The sequence below is a fragment of the Hemiscyllium ocellatum genome, chromosome 20, assembly GCF_020745735.1.
Source record: "Hemiscyllium ocellatum isolate sHemOce1 chromosome 20, sHemOce1.pat.X.cur, whole genome shotgun sequence".
NCBI lineage: Eukaryota > Metazoa > Chordata > Chondrichthyes > Orectolobiformes > Hemiscylliidae > Hemiscyllium > Hemiscyllium ocellatum.
The window spans coordinates 50,932,823-50,954,870 of NC_083420.1; the positions used below are offsets into that span (position 1 = coordinate 50,932,823).

A 22,048-nucleotide genomic window follows, 5' to 3' on the forward strand; every position below is an offset into this window, starting at 1 on the left:
AGGCCTCTGGAGTCAACTGGTCCATATACTGGTGTCTATATACCACACAAGCCTCTTCCAGCACTATTCATCTTGTCCTATTCGCTTAGTCTTCTTTCTCATGTGTTTACCTAGCCTCCCTCTTGACTGATTAACTAATGCATCTAACTTTAAGAAGAATCATGATGTGAAATTGTGTCCTTCCTCAAAGCTTTCTAATTTGAGACTGACTCTTCTTTGGAAATGAGTTGCAATGAAGGTCTTTACAAAGTGTAATGAGTTCAGACAGAGATTACTTTTAGAGGTGAACACATCACTTTTGATTGATGTTCTGGAAACATCAGCATTTTGACAATATATAAACTGGCACTCTGTTCTGTTCACCTGAAACAATCTTACTCACAATAGAAGGTTTTTGCTGGGTTATAGTCAAATAAAATGCAGGAAAGATGATTAAAGCCACATTCAGATGCACTCAGAGGAATCTATAAAAGCATCATTTTTGGTGGTCTTTTAAAACACAGTGCAGACCTGTCCATGGAATCCTTGGAGAATAAAACACAGTGGGTTTGAGAGGTTAATTTGTTTAAACAAATGCACATTTTGTCTGGAAAATGCTTGGGAACATTAGCCATAGAATTACAGAACCCCTCTTACACTGCTCAAGAAAGCTGTACTTGAGAGGACAACAGTTCCCTTCTGTAAAAAGAGGAACACAATTCTAAACAGAGTTGGCAAACAAAATAACAATAAGCAGGCAGTCTTAGACGAGATTTTAGGACTGTTTTTAGTCTCAATTAAAGTCAAGGCTGTCGGTGATTCTGACGGCTAACACTTCCACTCGGAGCTTCTTCAGAAGCTTTTCATGTTCATGAAGGTGATCCCATCCAATTCTCGAGGATGGGCAGAATAAAAACAAAGTCCCAGACACGTTGGGGATCTTTTATGTGTTTGAGATGATGCGCACCAAGCAATGTTTCCATGGGATGATCTAAATAACCTTTAGCATTTCTCCATTTAGCCTGCAAGGAAATATAAACATTTGAATGCATCAGTAACTAAAAGTGAATTCTTGCAAGCATTTGCATTATCAAGCCCAATCTGTTAAGGATTTCCATGACCAATTAACCCTCTGTTTAATAGACATATGGAGGACAATGCCACTCCTATGAGCTGCTTCTATGGTAGATGGCAAAATCCTATTTACTTAAAGGCAACATAGAATAATAGAATGATAATGTGCCAGTAGAAGTCATATAGGCCAATGTAACTGTGTTGGTTCATTCATAAAGCTGCACAATTAATCTCACTTCCTTACTCTTTTCATAGAAGCCTGTGTATTTTTTTTCATCCAAGTATTTATCTATTTCTCAGTCGAAACTGACCACTGAATCAACTTTTAATTAGGGCTACCCTTTGCTTAAAAGTCACATTACAATCCCCAAGCAAAGCGCAGATAATTAGGTCATTTTTGCATCAATTACACTTCTGTAATTAATGAGGATTGATTTCACACACATTATTCGCGTGAATTATCCTGCACTCGCAGCATCTTAACTTATGTCAGATTTTGCTGCAGCTTCAACCACGCTGCAATCCAGAGAGACTGATTAAGCTGACTGCTTTCTGTAAGATAGACCATTTGTTATAATTCCGATCTTAGTCCTCTCCCAACTCATTGGATGAGACAGAGATATAAATTTTCACTTTTTTTTAGAATCATGGAGACAGACCCACCATGTCTATGCTGACCAACAAACACCAAACTAATCTCATCCCATTTATCTGCACTTGGCTCATTGCCTATTAGGGCCTAGCATTTTATGTATGCATTTAATTGCTTGTTAATACAGCAACAATTGTTTTGCTCTTCAATTCAACCAATAACAGCTTGCTTATCATTAGGTTACTGGCTAACTGTGGTTGCTACAATGAAAAAATCATTGAATTGGGTCCTGAAGAGTACATCACTTCACAGCTTCTGTGATACAGGGGTAGTGTCCCTTTCTCTGAGCTAGAAGACCTGGGTTCAAGTTCCACCTGCTCCAGAGGTATGTCATTACATCTCTGAAGATAGATTAGAAAATATCTATAGTAACTGGCATAGGAAGGTGTCGTGAATGTATCTACATCAGGTACCAATGGTGAAATGTGGCGAGGGGCTGTTGGGAATGGTCATGTGTTGATACCTCCAGGAATATGTCCAACAGTTTTAGCAACTCTGAATGGTGGAGAACTGGAGCATTATCCAGCAAAGGTTAGGACCTTCAACGGCATGATATCAGTGGAGAGGAAGACAGAACAGATTGACAGACCTTCTTCAAAAATTCCTTAAAAGTGTTTTTTTCTGTATATCCAATCAGATTCTATGAAAGGCCTAAACCTACATTAAACAATTAATTGATCTGTTAATTAAAAACAAATAAAACTTTATTTAAACTCAAGTTCAAATATAGTTATTATATTTTGGGATGTTAATGCAGGGTTAGTCTCAGAAATCAAAAATTATTTGAATATTCAATCACAACACTAAGAGGCCATTTGGCCCATTGTGCTTGTGTTGGCTTTTTAAAAGAGCTATCTGATTGGTTCCCTTTCCTGCTTTATTTTGCTATAGCTTTACAAATCTTTCGCTTTCAAGTATTTATTCAAATCTCTTCTAAACACTATTCATAAATCTGCTTCCACTGTTTCAGACAGTCCATTCATGATTATACAATTTCACATGTTCTTGATTGGTAAGGGGATCAAGGGTTACACATGAAAAGGCAGGACAAGCAGGTTGAGATACAGATCAGCCATGATTGAATGGCGGAGCAGACCCAACAGGCTGATTGGCTGAATTCTGCGCCCATGTCTTATGGCGTATTATCATCTTTTAGAGATGGGAATCTGCCATCCTTACCTGGTCTGACCTACATGTGACTTCGGGCCCACAGCAATGTGGCTGACTCTGAAATTGCCTACCAGTCACTCAGCTCAAGGGGCAATTAGAAGTGAGCAACACAAGCTGGCCTTGTTGGCAATGCCCTCATCTCATGAAAGAATAAAAATACTAAATCAAAATATTCACCACTAATATAACACAGGGTGAACTTAACCTCTATTATTGAGGAAACGTTGTGCATTTAGATGTCTGGATTTAACCAAAAGAGGCATTTTACTGTCAGAGTCTCTGGTGGAGATGTTTAAAACATTCCAGGCTGGAGGACCAGAGCAAAAATAATGGAGCATGAAAAGGGTAGATTCAAACTCAACAGGTTTAGCTTAAACATGGCAGTAACAGTTCACATTGAACACAAGTCAATCTAAATACTGTGGGCAAAGGAAGTATTCCATCACAACTCTCCCCACAGGTCAACGTTGGGTCGAACGAAAGCATTTGGAAGTTTTACTCAGGCCGCATGACCTATTGAACTAAAATTCTGGAGGTTTGCTCACCCCTGATGAGAATGTGAAGAGATCCTTTTTTAGATTCCTGTGGGCAGAGAAGCGTTGATGGTTTCAGTGTGAATACATGAAGTATGAGACATACTGGTCAGGCTGTATGTGACATAGGCCACTGCAGATCCTAATGTTAGTCCCGACATGTAGGATACAGTCATGGTGTTACCTGTGAAGGAAGAAGCAGGAACAGCTTTCAACCAGGACATTGAGGTCATTCAAAACTTTGCTGCCCTTATCCTAACTCACACCAAACCCTGTTCACTGATTATCCAGTGACGTTGTTGACTACATTGCTTCCTGCTTGAGCAATACCTTGACTTTTTAAAAATTACGAATCCCATTTGCAAATCCCTTTGGATCTCAATCCTCTGCCACTGCAGCCCTTTGAGCTCTCTACGTTTGCATAGTCTGGCCCCTGGAATGCACCCAATTTTAACTGCCCTACCAGTGACAGCCAAAGTGTGTAAGTTCTGGCATTCGCCCTCTCAGCCTCTCTGTCTCTTCCTCCTCCCTTAAGATTCATGCCCTTTGACCAGACCTCTGGACACTTATGTCTGTGTTCTGGAACCTGTCATGTATTTTCTACAGTCGATTTCAAAAGATTACACCTCTACACAAAAACAAGAATACATGCCGATGTTTGGGGGCTCCAGGAAACGGCCTACAAGTTTGCCATACTGCTGTCAAATAGTGACAAATGTTGTCTGGAATACTAACGCTCCTCTTTGTAACAGGAATACTGTGTCACAATATGATGGAGAAGCATTTCACTATATGAGACTTCAGTCTATGGAGCTTTCTACCATGACTCAAACATTACAGTGTATACAGCCCATCGTTTAGGTGAGATCCTCAAATATTTTACTATTGAGCATTTAACTGGGGAAGAAGCTGAGAGTCTATAAAAACACATATGCTCTGTATGTCAAAGGCTGATGGAGTGCACTAGTCTCTGGTCCTATTACTCCATGGATCACAATGTAAAGTAAAAATTACTTTTATCTGCTTACCAAGTTGCATTTCTTCCTATATCTCATTTTAAAGAAAATGAACTAGCAACTAAGTTTTTATAAAAACAATTGTGGGTTTATTATCAAAACAAAAACAAAAGTCAATAATTGGGAAAGATACACAGTCAGTAAATTAAATATAAATCCTTATCCTGTTAAATATCTCCTAAGCACAAAGACAAACATAAATACATACACATGCACTCATAAGGAAAAGAGAAAACAAATCATATTTTTCTGCAAAGAATGGTTTTCTGAAAAAAAAACTCTTTGACCAAAAGGTTAGTATTGAAAACTAAAGGTTAAAGAGTAGAATGTTCCAGAGATGGTTTCCTGATGTTCTGGCATGTGTAATCAAGTCACTAATTATGTACAGTCACTAGTAAAGGCTTTTACAGATACAGTTTGTCAGTCCCTTCAATCTTGAAATGTTCTTCCAATCACTCTGTTAAAAGAACAAATAGGCCTCACCCTGACCTAAGCTAGAGGGCTTTACTTTCAGAAACTGGAGGGATCAGCTGGGCAGCTTGTCCTTAGCAAGTTTTCCTCCAACTCAGCTTGTTCTTAGCAGACTTCCTTTCAACACAGCTGCTTTTTTTTTAGAAGGTTTACCTCCAACTAAATCAGATTAAACAATTCATCTCTATTCAAAATGCCACATCATGATCAACAGCAAAACCAGTTGTTATCAGTCAAGTAATTTCTAAATATCTAAAGACAATGTTCAATTACCTATTTTAACAAAACCATTTGAAATACTTAAAATAATCCCTTTTTCCACATCCTCCAAAATCCAAGCAATATTTATTAATTATGGAGCATACTCACAACAGCTCACAACAAGGCATTCAGCAGCAAAAGCTGAAACCACCAAGAAAATTATCAGCAAAGCTAACTTTAAGAACTCAAGTCTTACTTTGAGTTCTTTTGGGGTTGATATCTATCAAACTACACAGTCAAGATATTCAAATGAGTGTACATTTTGCATAAATTGTAACTCAAGCCAAAATCCCACTGCATCAATCAGACCCGACAAGTGTCATTCATTTGGAGGGACACCTATTGCTCATTCTATCATATTCATTTCATTCCTTTTTGATATGCATCAATCTTATACCAGTCCAAATATTTATTTATAGGCTTAAAATCTGCTTCACCTGATTAGATGATGAATGTCACCCTGACAGCTCACCAATCACCACAATCTGGAGTAAGGATTTTCAATGAGTCTGCAATCTATCTTCCGATGAATGCCAAGTCTCAGCCCTACCCTCCTTACATTGGAAATTCTGCATAGTCATGGCCAATTTTAAGGGTAGGTGATGTCTTTTGGAAATTGGGGGCAATTGCCAACATTGGGCACAGATTTTTGGGCACAGATTTGGACTTTTGCAATTACTAGTGGAGATAATTTGGCAAGGGCAGAGTTGGGATTCTCCAGAGGGAATTTCTATGTTGATAATGTAGCCCTGAATGGATAAAGAATAGAGCTGGACATAGCACAGCAGGTCAAGCAGCATCAGAGGAGGAGAGGTGTCAATGTTTCAAGTTGGAACCTTTCATCAGGATTTTCATCTTGATGAAAGGTTCCAACCTGGAACGTCAACTCCCCTCCTCCGCTGATGTCTCTTGACCTGCTGTGCTTTTTCCAGCTCCACTCTTTATCTACTATGATCTCCAGCATCTGCAGTTCTCACTATCTCCAATGTAGCCCTGAGCCCAGACAACATGAGCTTCTAATGTCACTGAAATGGAAAGCTGCCCCCGGCAGTGTGACCCACGATTCGAGAGGATTAAGATTAAGATTAGGCTAAGGAAGCAGTCATAGTTAATTTTGCGACATGTACTGACCAAACACAGTCAAAGGGGTTAAGCTTTAAGTGTGAACAGTGAGGGCTATTCAATTCAGGAGATAATTAGAGTCAGTTGAGGTCCTATCACTTCACCAGGGTGATTACAAATTCGGCAAAATTTGTGGCTGGTATTTAGCTGGTAGAGCCTTGCACGCAGCCAACATGTATCATGTTCAATGTCAACGATTTTCTGGTCACTGATTTTCATGGGTGGCACGGTGGCACAGTGGTTAGCACTGCTGCCTCACAGCGCCAGGGACCTGGGTTCAATTCCCGCCTCAGGCGACTGACTGTGTGGAGTTTGCACATTCTCCCCGTGTCTGCGTGGGTTTCCTCCGGGTGCTCCGGTTTCCTCCCACAGTCCAAAGATGTGCGGGTCAGGTGAATTGGCCATGCTAAATTGCCCATAGTGTTAGGTTAGGGGTATCGGTGGGTTGCGCTTCGGCGGGTCGGTGTGGACTTGTTGGGCCGAAGGGCCTGTTTCCACACTGTAAGTAATCTAATCTAATCTAAATCTAATCTAAAAATCAATTTGTACCCTGGTGGAGAATCTGGGACACTTCCATGCTGTGGGAATTTTTCACCCCGGATTGCAAAGCTCCCAGTCATGTCTCTGGCAGTTTGAAAGCTGCAGAATCTGTTCTAATGCTCCACATGTTCCTTCCAGTCAGCAGAACAGCTCTGGAGTGGAGTACTGGAACCGAGTCTATTGCTAATGGACAACAGATTTAAGAAGTTGTTTTGTACAAATAATAACTGAAATAACTCCAGAGCAGCTGGTATCCTGTCATTAAGTCAGCCTTTATATACACATTAATAGTCCTTGACATTAGTATGCCTCCTTCAGAGCCAGGTACCAGAGTGTCGGTATCTCTGACACTCCTGTTTTTATCTGTCAATTGGATCACGTTAACAGCCCCAATCGGGGAACTCATATTTTATGAAGTCCAGCTGACTGACCTTGTCACAATCACTGCAGCTTTCTACTCCCACCTCCCCCCACACCCAACAGCACCCCGCCCCCCCCCACCCCCTCCGAGTCGAAGGATGTAAGCTGATTTTGATGTTGATGTTTTTGTTCTATGCAAACTCCTTCTCTAGAAAGGTATCTCTCAGAGAGTTCTCACTGACCGCCTACATTTGTTGATCTTTTGGCAGTTCTCCCCCAGCTGTTCAATTTTTCCCTGTCTTATACTCCGAAAACATCGGATAGTGTCATTGGCTTTTAATATTGTCAATATACTAAATTCTAACTTGATTGAATTTTGGTATTTTGGGGAGTATAATTTAAACTGATTAGCTTAATTCAAATTTATTTTTGTCTCCAGGCAACCAGCTACAGTAGCTGCTGGACCATATGTTTACATTGTATCTTGTTCAGAGCACTTGGTGCTGTCAGGTAGTTCTCCTAGCTTTTAACTCTCTTAAAGGTACAGTACACTCACATTGCCTACTTAATCCTTAAACGCTCCCTGCTATAGGTTCTCGCCTAGTTGAGGTCCTATGCAAAGTTAAGGGCTGGAGTATATAGTGAATTTTGTGAAAAACTGGTTCTGCAATCATTGTTATGGTCTCTATTTGAACAGGATCAGCAATTAACTAGACATGATGTTGATGTTACCAAGTAATTTAACTCTTTCACTTTAAGGGCTAAACCAAAGTCATGGGTTTCTGCCAGTCATTTTAACCTAGTCAAAAATGCCAATACGGAATCCCCTGGTCCACAAACTGCCAAGTAAAAGTGACAGCATCCCAGAATCAGAGGAGGCTTGGGTTCACAATGTTCCTTAATTATATCTATCTATTCTTGAAAGGTTGTAGTATCTGGTGCCTCAGGGAAAGTTAGGTTCCTAGTGACAGAAAAAGCTGCAGGTCCACAGGCTGGAGAATTGCTTGTCATTTGTCGTCTGCCCCAATGTCATTTGCCGGGAAATAATAATGCATTCTTTCCCCATATTGGGCCCAGTCCTCTACAGCAAGAACAAATGAATCAAGCTTTCCAAACTACGGCACAATGTAAGAAATGCTTACCCCAACTCAAAGATGACTGCTGTGAGCAAGTTTCTTCAGGATCATGCTTTGCTCTTGTTGCCACTAAAATAGCTCCACAGAGGCTCATATCCCAACACCAAATTACCTTGTTCTAACACATGAACAGTTCTTGACTTTTAGTACTGTTTCACTCAGAGTCAAGTACCAGACTGTCATTATCTCTGACAGTCACCTTTTTTATTTGTCAGCCAGGACTCCCTGACTGAACCAGATTAACAGCCCCAAAAAGGGAACTCATATTCTATGAGATCCAGTTGGCAGATTTCATTACAATCACTACAATAACAAAAATACTTCTCGATTATACCTTTTTCCTGTGGATGTCAGGGACTACTTTAATAAGAAATTACTCTTCTGTTCTCCTTCCCATTTCTTCATGTCTACAAATCGGAGTATCTGGCTTCTTCAGAGCAAGTGTAATAGAGTTAGCAAAACAACAATCGATCAATTCACCAACTGGAGACCTCACAGGTTGGCCAAGAATTTAATTGTAAGAGTTTATCTTTTCTGCTGAAATAGCCATTGTTAATTGTATCCATGGAGATTGCCATAGCAATAACAATAATTGTGTGTGGTAATTGTAATTTTATCATTCCAAAGACTCTATTTAAGTAATTCCCCGAAGAAACCCAATCCAGCTAAACTGTTGTGCTTACCTGCCAGCTCTCTCTGTTCTGGGTTGACTTTGCCTGCTGCCAAGATCATTGGCACACTACCAAAGTAGCCGTTTGAAATCCCCATTAGCAAAGAGAAGACACATGGCCAGGCAGGATGATTGAAAACAGCCTGGTCACCTGGGAGCACACACAGAAGGAAGAGTGGGATGAAGACAACCCGGGTGCAGGAACAGATGAGGAGATGAAGTCCCTTCCAGTCATAAGGCAAAGCTGCAAGTATCTGCATCAAAATAAAACAAAGACGTTTTAATAAGTGAGCAAATTGCACCTGAAACAGAGAAATGCTATTTCACTTATTACTTCTTCAGCCGTAAGTGACAATGCTTAGGGGTGCAGCTTTGGTACTGACTATCCATGGCCTCTCCTTGGATTTACTGAATCCATCACAATCTCACGCACAATCTAAAGTAAAAACTAAACTTGCTTCCAAATTGCACAGGGAAAAGATGGATTTCCCTGTTAATTTCTCTATTAGTTTAGATTGTGATCGTTGGTTGAAAGTATTCCTGGTGGTTTCATCATGGGACCTCCTGTCTCATATTGTCCCAGTCCTACACTCCTACCTTTGATCATTCCAGATGCAGCAATGGTCAATCAAAAGGACAGAAGGCATGTCACTCCTTACTGGGCGATTCCTGACTATCAGTCTCAGAGTCTTTCCTGCCCTCTCGCTAATCTTTTTACAGCTAGTGAACAAAAGTGTTTCAAACGAAGAATAAAAGAATAAAGAAAATTACAGCACAGGAACAGGCCCTTCGGCTCTCCAAGTCAGATCATCTATCAAAACCTGTCACCTATTTTCTAAGGATCTGTGTCCCTTTGCTCCAAGCCCATTCATTTCTGTCTAGACAGAGCCTAAATGATGCTATCATGCTCACCTCTACCACCTCCACTGGAAACACATTCCAGGCACCCACCACCCACTGCGTAAAGAACCTTCCAAGCATATCGCCCTTAAACCTTTCTCCTCTCACCTTGACCACGTGACCCCTAGTAATTGAGACCCTCCCCCACTCTGGGAAAAAAGCTTCTTTCTATCCACCTTGTCGATACCTCTCATGATTTTGTAGGCCTCAATCAGGTCACCCCTCAACTTCTGTCTTTCTAATGAAAATAATCCTAATCCACTCACCCTCTCTTCATAGCTAGTGCCCTCCATACCAGGCAACATCCTGGTGAACTTCCTCTGCACTCTCTCCAATGCATCCACATCCCTTTGGTAATGTGGAGACCAGAACTGTACACAGATCAATAAATAATTGCAAACTGTAATTTATTAATTCACAAATAATGTGAACAAAAAGTCCAATGGCTAATAAATGCCATCTTCATAGTGGCAGTGGTTGGGAACTAGGAAAGATGGTTCTGCTGATGTGCAATGATTTAGTTACTACTTATAGTTAGATTATTTTTTGCCATTAGGAAGCTGCTTGTACAAAAGAAATACTTGTATTTAGCATCTATCATGATCTCAGGACAGCACAAAGCATGTTATATAGGTGTAGATCAGAAGTGTGCTCACTGTTGTAATGTAGGCAGCACGATGGCCAATTCACTCACAGAAAGTTCCCACAAACAGCAATATAATAAATGCCACACCGATAGTTATTTCTGAATTATGGAAACTTTTTATTCAGTGTTCAAAACTCTCACCTTTCCCACAAAATCAGACAGGTTAAAAATGGCCATGATGAGGATTGGCAACCATTCTCCCAAAGTGCAGTTCCGAATTTCGGATTCCAGTCCCGGAAATAGGCAGAGGGTGATGAAGTATGTTAGAGCTATGGAGAGCATGTATGGCCAAATAATGCGGGCCACAATGTATCGGTGTAGAATCATGTCTAAAGAGAACAGATGGCTTGTCATTAATAAAAAGCAACCTGCATTACAACAACAGAAGACATTACAATGCATTTAATAGGATCATTTTGGTTTATGAGCGTAGATATGCAAGGAGTTAAATACCAACATACCAATATCAACACAAGCAGAAAGATTTGACCATTTTCAGATCCTTAAAAGAATCTAGAAAAGTCTATCCCTTTCCATATCTCCACCTTTCATATGCATTGGTGCGAGAAACTGTAGTTAACCCATTATGGTTATATATAATATGAATTCTTATTGAGTTAATGGATTATACCTCCAACATTTCATGGACTGTCAGTGTTAACTCTTGTTTGTTCTTTGCAGGTTTTGTTGTAAGATAAATCCTCATCACAGCTCATCATGGTGAAAGCTACATCTGGTAGATTTGCTGCTGCCATTCTCCTTTCTGGTGGGGATTTACAGGACCTGCTTAGTCTAGTCTGGTGAAAGAAACCACTCGGTGGTCCATTAAGAAGAGACACTTGTCATAAATATGATATAGTTTACTGCATGTTTGCAATGGGAGGTCGATTAGATAGATATTGCTACCGAGATTGTGAGGGAGACCTTGATGAAAGATCTTACTGTTTCAAGATTCTAAGCTGTTCCCACACCCACACCTAAGTGTCACCATCGTATTAGGCAGTGCTAATGAACTCCTCTGCATTAACCCTTTCAGATCCTTATACCCTTACATAAGAGTTTGGCAAACCTTTATTGAGCCATACAGATCAGAAAATTGTCACTCCCCAGCCTTGGTCAGTTTTGATAAATGCAACATCAACCAGATTAACAATGGGGATTGTACAATTGCCTTCAGCATCCTTGATTGAGCAAGGCAGCAAATTCAACAAAAATAACACCTCCAATTTCTTGTAAAACTCAGCCCAAGAACATTTTATGGAAACTTGTGTGACTACAAATACATTTATTTGAAGCCATGAATGATTGTATATTGATTTTTGGCATCAAAGTCATGGAAAGAATGGAGCAGATGAAAAAGAAAGTCTACAAAATGAAGAGAAATGAGCTGGAAGTTGTTGTTAAGAGCGACCAATGGCAGGAATGGGGAGGACAATTCCTGCAAAAGGCATTTGAGAAGTTTGATTCCAAACTGAATTTCAAGATCACAAGGGTCATAACCTCAAAAACACTCTCATTTTATCACACACTGAGCAGTCAGAATGAAGAACATAGAACATAGAAAAGTACAGCACAGAACAGGCCCTTTGGCCCACAATGTAAAATATAGTAACTTAACCTATGCACCCCTCAACTCACTGCTATCCATGTGCATGTCCAGCAGTCGCTTAAATGTCCCCACTGACTCTGCTTTCACCACCGCCGCTGGTAACGCATTCCATGCATTCACAACTCTACGTGTAATGAACCTCCCTCTGACATCTCCTTTATACCTTCCTCCTAATATCTTCAAACTACGACTTCTCATACCAGTCAATCCTGCCCTGGGGAAAAGTCTATGGCTATTGACTATCTATTCCTCTCATTATTTTGTACACCTCCATCAGGTCTCCTCTCTTCCTCCTTCTCTCCACCTTTCTTCATAAGGCTAGCCCTCCAGTCCAGGCAGCATCCTGGTAAACCTTCTTTGCACCCTCTCCAAAGCCTCTGTATCTTTCTTATAGTAGGGCGACCAGAACTGGACACAATATTCCAGGTGTGGTCTCACCAGGGACTTGTAGAGCTGCAGCAAAACCTTGCAGCTCTTAAACTCTATCCCCCTGTTGATGAAAGCCAAAACACCATATGCTTTCTTAACAACCTTATCCACTTGGGTGGAAACTTTGAGGGATCTATGTATTTGCACACCCAGATCCCTCTGTTCCTCCACACTGCCAAGAATCCTGTCTTTAATCCTATAATCAGCATTCGAGTTCGACCTTCCAAAATGCATCACTTCACATTTATCCAGGTTGAACTCCATCTGCCATTTCTCAGCCCAGCTCTGCATTCTGTCTATGTCGCGTTGCAGCCTGCCGTAGCACTCGATACTATCGACGACACCTCCAACCTTTGTGTCATCTGCACAACCTCCTCATCCAAGTTATTTATAAAAATTACAAAGAACAGAGGCCCAAGTACAGAGCCCTGCGGGACCCCACTCAACACTGTCGTCCAGGCAGAATACTTTCCATCTACAACCAATCTCTGCCTTCTGTCAGCCAGGCAATTCTGAATCCAGATAGTCAAATATCCCTGTACCCCATACTTCCTGACTTTGTGAATGAGCCTACCATGGGGAACCCTATCAAATGCCTTGCTGAAATCCATATACACCGCATCCACTCAACCATCATCGACCTGTCTTGACAACTCCTCAAAGAACTCAATAAGATTTGTGAGGCATGACCTGCCCCTCACAAAGCCATGCTGAATGCCTTTAATCACACTATCTTTGCCAAATAGTCATCAATCCTATCCCTCAGAATTCTTTCCAAAACTTTGCTGACCACAGACGTAAGACTGACTGGTCAGTAATTGCCAGCGATTTCCCTATTACCCTGAACAACATTCGCCGCCTTCCAATCCTCTGGTACGACTCCAGTGGAGAGTGAGGAGGCAAATATCCTCGCCAGCGGCTTAGCAACCTCCTTTCTCGCTTCTCGGAGCAGCCTAGATAAAGAAGGGTTGCCTAGCAGCACAATATACAAGGGAGTTAGATTTTGAAAACAATAGACCAAGGAGAAGAACAGGCCAGACAGTAAAGGGAATGGAGTAACCATAGATGACATAAAACAAGTAGATTAATTGCCGTTCTCTTAATTTTCCAATAAAATGGTAAGTCTTATCCCTCAGACTGACTGCTGCTTTTCATCTAATCTGATTGGCCAGGCCACTGTAATATCCCTACCAGTGCAAAGTTACAAGTCAGCAGAAGGCAGCCATCTATCCTGGACTCTGGAAGTAGAAGCATTAAGCTGGAGGATCAGGAAAAGACAGTAGTACATGGCTGGATCAGGGAGCTATCGAACCAGAGCCTCAAGGAGAGAAGCAGTGCAGTGGCATCTTTTTAAGAATACTGGCTGTAAGACCATAAGAAATAGGAAGAGGCTTAGATCATTCATCACCTTGAGCCTGCTCTGTCATTCAATAGCATCATGGCTGATCTGACATTTCTCACATCCACCATCCTGTGTTTTCCCCATTACCATTGATTCCCCAACTGATCAAGAATCTATCTGTCTCAGTCTTAAATAGATACAAGGATTCTGCCCTCACAGGTCTCTGTGCCAAGAAGTTCCAAAGACTCTCAACCCTCAAAACAAGAAATTCTTCCTCATCTTTGTCTTAAATCAGTGTCCCTTTATTCTGAGACTATACCCTCTGGTCTTAGACTCTTCCACAAGGGGAACATTCTCTCAGCACTGACAAGCCCTTAAAATCCAATATGCTTCAATGAGATCACCTCCCAATCTTCTGAACTTCAACGAGTAGAGTCCCAACCTGTTTAACCTTTGCTCATAAGACATCCCCAGTATCGTCATTGGTAGTACTGACTACAACCCAAGAATGAATAAAACAATACAAATTGGGAGTGCCCAAGTGGTCTAGAATCTAAATAACTGAATATAAGTAACAACTTCTGTCTGACCAAGTCAATTAGGAATGGCCAAGTAATGGCCTACATTTCAGCCTGTTAATTGACAGAGGACGGAGAATGGAATGAGGGATAACATAATCAAATATGATATAAAATCATTATCAAAAATCAAAATTTTAATGTGTATATTTCACAAAAAATGTGAGGAACTTAAGCAAAATTGAATTAGGAAAGAAAGACAGAAAAATCAGTTAAGAATGAATGGAGATCTTTCAGGAATATGCGCTGAAAAGGCAGGATCAGTGACTTCCAAGGATTTGTAAATACAGTTCAAGATAACCCAATCTTATATGAGTTACGGTCATTCAAAAAGGAATAATTGAGAGATGCACCTTACAAAACCTGTAAGGAGGAAAATGAAGAAACCACGGGGAAGAATGTGAATTGACAGTGAGAAGGACACAGAAGGAATTTGAATTGAGTATTGCTCTGAAGGTAAATTGCGACAATGGAAAGCTCTACTCTTACTGTAATCGTGAGAACTGAACGACCTTCTGGATACAATTGGAGTCAGAATAGAAGATTGAGGAAAAATAATTGATACATATGAACTGATCACCACTTGAAAGCATCTATTTGAGTAAACACAAGTAGCATGCCTGCCAACACTGGGAGATCCACAATTGAAATAAATACCTGATATTCCACACTACTACTTACGTGGATGGGATTCTACTGTCAATGAAAAGTTATTTTCTAGCTCCGCTGCCTGGGAACAAGTCTCCAACAATAGTGCAGACTTCAAAGACAATTTATCCACATATCCTCCAGGGTGTCAAGTGACAATCTATAAAGTGTTGTCTGCCATCATGGGAGTTAGGAATATAATTGGAATCAAGGCCATGCAACATTCCCTTTCCAAGAATGGTGGCGAAACACAAGGACTAACTATTATTAATAAGTAACTTATTTACAGAGGGTGGTAAGAGAGGGCATCTTATCTGGAGGCCTAAATATCTCAGACCTAAGTTCAAATAATATCAAGTCCCACGTACCCTGTATGCTGATAGAGAGGAAATCCTATACTCCTCAGGTACAAAGTGCAGGATCACATCTCTATGAAAGTACAGGTAAGTGGGACTCCATATTGTTACAATCCTGCCCATATTACTTGCTTTAATATTTTTCCAGAAAGTTATCCCAACAGATACTTGAAAGCACCAAATAAAGTGTAGCTAGACTTCCAGAAAGGCACAAATACTGTTCCATCTGAGAGACAATGAATAGCCACAAACTAAGTAAAACTTGTAGATGGATAAAGAATTGTTTAGAAGAGAGGGAGCAGTGAGTACTGGTTTGGGTGTGGTGCCAGAGGACAGAATGTTGGCATGCACTTCATGCAATGAGCTCGGAATCTCCCAGGAGAGAAGTTAATTCTATTTCTGATCTACGTAAATGCCTTGAATTCAGACTGCAATATAAACTCCTCAGACTGGTGAATAATACTAAACCAGACAGGATTTGAGAAGTGCAAAAACTAGAATCCAAGAAAGCACAGTAGAAAATAGTTAATGGACTCAACTTGCCATAATAGCACCCGAAAGGAAGCCATTTTAGCTCTTTCTACCTTTTGCCAACTTTACGAGGAGTTGGGATTTCACTGACAAGTTCCATCTTAGCAGTGGGAATCCCGACAGCAGTCAGTTGCGCATTTGAGAAGAATCCTGAATTAGGAAATAGGATCTGGGGTTTCAGTAGAGTCAGAGGGTCCAGAGGAAATCTTGCCCTGAAAGAAGAACATTGGTACATATTCCCCTATGGGAAGATGAGCTAAATGACCTCCTCTCGCTCTACTTACTTTGATGATGTTTTTGACCGCAAGCTGCTTTTTTAAGGCCAAAGGTTAATAGATCACATTATCTTGATCCTATGTTTATAGTACAGAGTACCTAATGTGAAAAAAAATCCAAAGAGGATTGCTGGGCTGAATTAAAAACAATGTACCCATCCAGATTTCCATTCATCCCCAAGTTTTACTTCAGATTGATTAAAGATAAGACACAAGTGAAAGTTTGTTCCCTTGTGCATTTTATCAAGTTAAAGCTGACTTAATGTAATTCTCAGAAACCAAAGTGCTAAATAACTTTCATTTTGCATGCGTACTATTTTATACTCTTCTTGGTTCTGAGTTTGCAGTAAATGTTATGGCCTAGTGATTTTTATTGAACTGTACAAATGAGAACTGAAATAATGTTAGTCATTTTAATCATTCATACCCCCTGAGGCAAGGACAGGTGTTGCTCCCTGTAGGTGACTTAGACTTTTAAAGATGTACTTATGAAGTACTACTGTGCCATTTTTCAAAATTTCAGCACACACTCATGCAAGCAAGTTGGAAATCCCAACTCACATGCCAGTTTATCATTTTATTAACCACTTTGCAACCTTGTGCCCTGGAAATGTGGGACTGGCAACAACCACGTTAAATTTCCTGTTGAATCCATTGATCCTCACTGAAGCTTCATTCTCCACAAATTCCTTTGGATCGGCAGCATTCACCTCCCACCTCCCATTTCACTGTCCTTCAAATCATTTCCTATTTCAAAAATTGTAATTAAACTGGTTCTGTTTTTTAAAGATCTAAAAAAACGAATGTCGAGGTGAAAGAGTCTGAAGTCAGATAGGTTCCTCGTGATGCTAAATTAACTGTTTGAACTGCTTTTGTGATGCATGTATCAAAGAACTGAATGAAAACCAAGATAATTTCACTAATACGAGTGATACAAATATTGAGTACTTTCAATAAATGAATGTCACCAGCTCACATCAAGGTTAGGTTCAAGCCTACAGCCCAGATCTTCCAGACTCCAGATTGTTGGAGACAAGGCGTATGGTGCAAGAAGCATATCAGGACACCACAGAGGTCTTAATGCACAGACTTATGTAGGTGCGGCCTGGGAAATTTGATAGGTAATTCCCCTGCTCCTCAGGAACCCCCACAAACATCTGACTCTCAACTAAATTTGGGGATTATCAACACTGAAGTGAACTGCAACACATTTCAAGAAGATATTCATAAGTTTGCAGAAGGGTCATGTAACCTCAACACAGATAATTGTGAGGTCTCACATTTTGGTCAGGAAAAGAAGGAAATCACAATGTTACTGGGAAAGTAAGACTCTAAAGGGGAACACAATGATTTCAGGAATGCAAATACACAGAAAAATGGAAGTAAAAAGGCTCCAATAAAGCAAATCAAACATGACGGGTTATTTATAAAGAGACAGAATTGAGAAGTTTTGCTAAACTTGAATTAATGTCATAGGGGACGACAGCGTGGAAACAGGTCCTTCAGCCCAATATACCTGTGCCGCCCAGCTTTCACAATTAAACTAGTTCTATTTGCCGGTGTTTAGTCCATATCCCTCCATACCTATCCCATCCATGTACCTGTCTAAATGTTTCTTAAATGGCAAAATTGTATTCGCTTCCATCCACTCCCTCTGGCAGCCTGTTCCACACACTCATCACCCTCTGTGTGAAAAAAATTGCCCCGCTGGACCTCTCTCCCCTCTCGGAGAAGAAAGTGAGGACTGCAGATGCTGGAGATCAGAGCTGAAAATGTGTTGCTGGAAAAGCGCAGCAGGTCAGGCAGCATCCAAGGAGCAGGAGAATTGACATTTCGGGCATGATTCCTGAAGAAGGGCTTATGCCCGAAACGTCGAATCTCCTGTTCCTTGGATGCTGCCTGACCTGCTGCGCTTTTCCAGCAACACATTTTCAACCCTCTCCCCTCTCACCTTAAACCAAGCCCTTTAGTTTTAAACTCCCCTATCATGGGGAAAAGTTGTTGGCTTATGATTTTATAGACCTCTATACTCTAGTCTCCTATACTCTAGGGAAAAAAAAACAGCTTATCCTTATAATTAAACCTTCCAGTCAGGTAGCATCTTTCTAGTTTAATAATAATCTTTCTATAGTAGGGGCACTACGTGGAGAATTGAGTCATGTTTGGGTCACACCTGGACCATGACATACAAGTCTAGCCGATGAGTTATTTCAAGGCTATAGAGACACCATTCTCTCACATCTACTAAGCCCATTTGCAACTGTTACGTGACATCCTTCATTAACTATGCCAAGGGCAACTCTTCCTCCCTGATTCCCTCCACGCTTCCTTCAAGACAAGATCCCTGTACATTTTCCGCTCTGTTCAAATGACACAAATACTGACATTTTCTCTTCATGTCAGTTTTTAAGAGATGTATTTGCACTTGAAAATTCAGGCTTCTTTTCACTTCTTTTATCCTCTGTGTCTGGAATTTTAAGCATACATCTTAGTATCCACATTTCAAAGGCCTCTATTTTCTACCAAAGGTTTGTATTTATTGTCCAGGTTTCCAAGACACTCAGGAGAAAAAAAACAGAATGTCATATCTGAAGAGGCTCTTTTCCCTTGTTACAAACTTGAATTTTCTTGTTCACATATCCATCATATTCACAAAGTTGCATCTGGCTGTACGTCCTTTTCTGCCCTGAGCGTTGTATTAATCAGTCATTCTAAATCGACAAACATATACACTGCCCCATTGTAACATCATCAGTTGTAATCTGTCTAATGGTAGGTACGTCAGTATACCTTTTGGAGATAAACTCGTGATATTCCCACTGCAGCATAAAATGTGAGCTGAGGTATAAAGGTCTCACACTCCACCTTACATCAAATATCTAAAGCATGACTTGCCATTGGAAACTGTGCTACACTGTGTCATGTCATGTTAGTCCAACCACTTACGTGCTTGTAAACGTCAGGTTTGTATATAATAGCTAGCTGTAATAAATGCCTTTTGAATTTTTCATTAGCACAATATCCATATCTTGAGTTTTATATTAAGAGCAATAATATAAGCATTACCACATGTTATGGGCCAGGCCAGACCCCCTCAAAATATTTTAAAAAGGTAGTCTAGACCCTTATGTCAAAGGCAGATGTGAAGTGGATGTTCCAGGTAGGATGCAGCTGGTCAAGCCACTCAGCTTTAAGCAAAACAGAATTTATTTAAACACTACAGCTGAACCACAAAGAAAAGAAAATAGAATTTAGAATAACTTAACTATTGGAAAACTTAACCGACCCAATACAGTAACTATTATTAATTAACTGTTCTAATACAGTAACATCAATTAAACACACCCCTTGGCAGAAAGGTAGATTCAAACATAGATTCTAACAGGGAGGAGATCGTACAATCAGGTGAGAGATCTCAGAAGAAATTCAGACGCATTCTTTACTGAGGCTTGCAACTCTCCTGGACTCTCACATCTTGTGATTGCTATAGCTAAAAACAAACTTGAAAAATCCTGAACTGGGAGAACTGGCCACTCCCCTTCCATTGTGAAACTGTTAATTCCCCTAGACTCCTTTGCACCTCTGCTTTTACAGCTTCACTTCAAAAAAACCAAGGAGAAATAACCTTCTTAAAGTGACAGCATCATCAGACACATCAAGTAAAACACCATGTTGGAGACAAGCATAAATCACCATCCACATTTAACTTTCTTCGAATTTTCTAGTTTCTTCTAATCTTTTTGTGTTTTGTTTTTGACTTTTTATGAATTCACATTTAATCCATATTCTAGCATTGCAGATTTTAACTGGTCCACAAAATTTTGCAGGACTTCTAGATAAATTCCCTAAGCACTGCTGTGTCCTTAGAGCATCACAAGTTTGTAACATTCTTGCCTCCAATCTTTATTTCTGGAAGGGCGAGACTAGAGACCATCAATGTAAGATAATTGGCAATAAATTTAAATAAGAAAGGAATCCTGATGAAGGGCTCCTACCCGAAACTTCAATTCTCCTGCTCTTCGGATGCTGCATGACCCGCTGTGCTTTTCCAGCCCCACACACTCTCGACAGCCACTTGAAGCTACCCTGATTGACAAGTGGAAATTGAACTCCATGCTGATGGCAACAATCTGATCCATTTTGGCTGTCCCGTCCAGTGAACCAATCATCATATTGTCTCTCCTCGCCACCCTGCAGTTTGTTCTGGCCTGGAGCTATGGTTAGTGAGGGTAGGGGCTCCAGTTTCTATCCATCACTCGGCTGACCAGGAATCTCTCCCACTCTCATTGCCTGCCATTGGTGAGCATTGGAAGGATTGGTACTGAACCTGTTTAGCTGCTTATGGACACACCTTCATTGGCCAACAACTCCTGGAGTGGGACTGAGATCTGGAAAGTCTGTCTCAGAGGCAGGGACACTATCCACGGCATAAAATTTCTTCTCCTTATCTATATATCCTATGTAATTTTCTGACCTCGTGTAGTCTTTGTGGCTCAGTACTAACATAATTGATACAATATGCCCTAGTGCAATTGCAGTCTGAACATTAACACCATGGAGGTTGGATGAATGATGACTGAGAGTTGGATTGCAGGCAGGTAATTATATTAACACTTGTACATAACACGAGAGGAAAGGATCAAAACAAAAAAATTACCTCTGAAACCTGGCCAGGTTCTCCTTAACTTTGACTTTGGTGCATCAAACCTCATGTAGGCAGCAGTGGCTGGAATATCCTGCTCAGCTACATCAGACTGGGGGCTTTCCATTGTACCGTTTTCCTTAGAGAAAAATAGCAGGAAATGCAGCTGTCATTCCCAAAAAGAAAAACTAGGGTGAGTTTTCTGTTTGGGCTAATTAATCTTGGTGATGAAGGGGCAGATTTTCATCAATACAATCTCAGGCATTATCCCAGTTATTATAGACACCTAGTTTGGCCACTGCCTAACTGGTGAAACCCACCATCTTAAACATTTGTACTCAAATTGGCCTTTAAAAGAACAATGATTAACTGCCTGTTTAACTACTGCCCTATTCTTTTCACCTTTATCAGGTTCAAGAGAGCATCGGGACATCAATGAGATGGAGCAGGGCCTCCGCCGGTAGGTGGTATAATTTCTAGGTGGGTGGGGCGATTTAACATTTGCTAATGCCCACCAGTTTCACACAACTCCTGATTTCATGAGAACTAATTCTGGTTTTGTGGGGTAGTCCACACAAATGATAGCGAATCTGTTTTGCAAACCCCTGGAGTCTTTTGCCATCATGGTGGCTCAGTGGTTAGCACTGCTGCCTCACAGTGCCAGGGACCCAGGTTCAATTCCAACCTCAGGCGACTGTGTGAAGTTTGCACATTCTCCCCATGTCTGCATGGATTTCCTCTGGATGCTCTGGTTTCCTCCCACAGTCCAAAGATGTGCAGGTTAGGTGAATTGGCCATGCTAAATTGCCCATAGTGTCCAGGGATGTGCAGGCTACATAGGATAGCCATTAGAAATGCAGGGTTTTAGGGTTCGGGTAGGATGCTCTTCAGAGGGTCAGTGTGGACTTGATGGGCTGAATAGTCAGCTTCCACACTATAGGGATTCCGTGATTTTATGTAAATGAAAAAGATGCGAAGAATGAATGGCTGATCACCCACTTTATGTCATCCCAGGGCCACGATGTGGAAGTTTCTTGTGTCTAATTTCTAATCTCCTTCAGCATCACAATATTCTGATTTTCAGCCCCACTGAATTTTTTTAATACAT

The 22,048-nt window shown here is 40.7% G+C and overlaps 1 protein-coding gene across 1 annotated transcript in view; it reads right to left on the bottom strand.

Annotated features, from left to right (window-relative positions):
- Nucleotides 1–405: 405 nt before the first annotated feature.
- The window catches only part of slc29a4a (solute carrier family 29 member 4a), a 43,427-nt gene continuing 21,784 nt past the window's right edge, over nucleotides 406–22,048 (bottom strand). Inside the window, 5 exon segments of the mRNA XM_060840349.1 lie at nucleotides 406–1,001; nucleotides 3,421–3,592; nucleotides 8,998–9,238; nucleotides 10,672–10,859; nucleotides 20,956–21,079. Coding sequence (XP_060696332.1) covers nucleotides 3,450–3,592; nucleotides 8,998–9,238; nucleotides 10,672–10,859; nucleotides 20,956–21,079 — 696 coding nt within the window. The 3' untranslated portion in view covers nucleotides 406–1,001; nucleotides 3,421–3,449.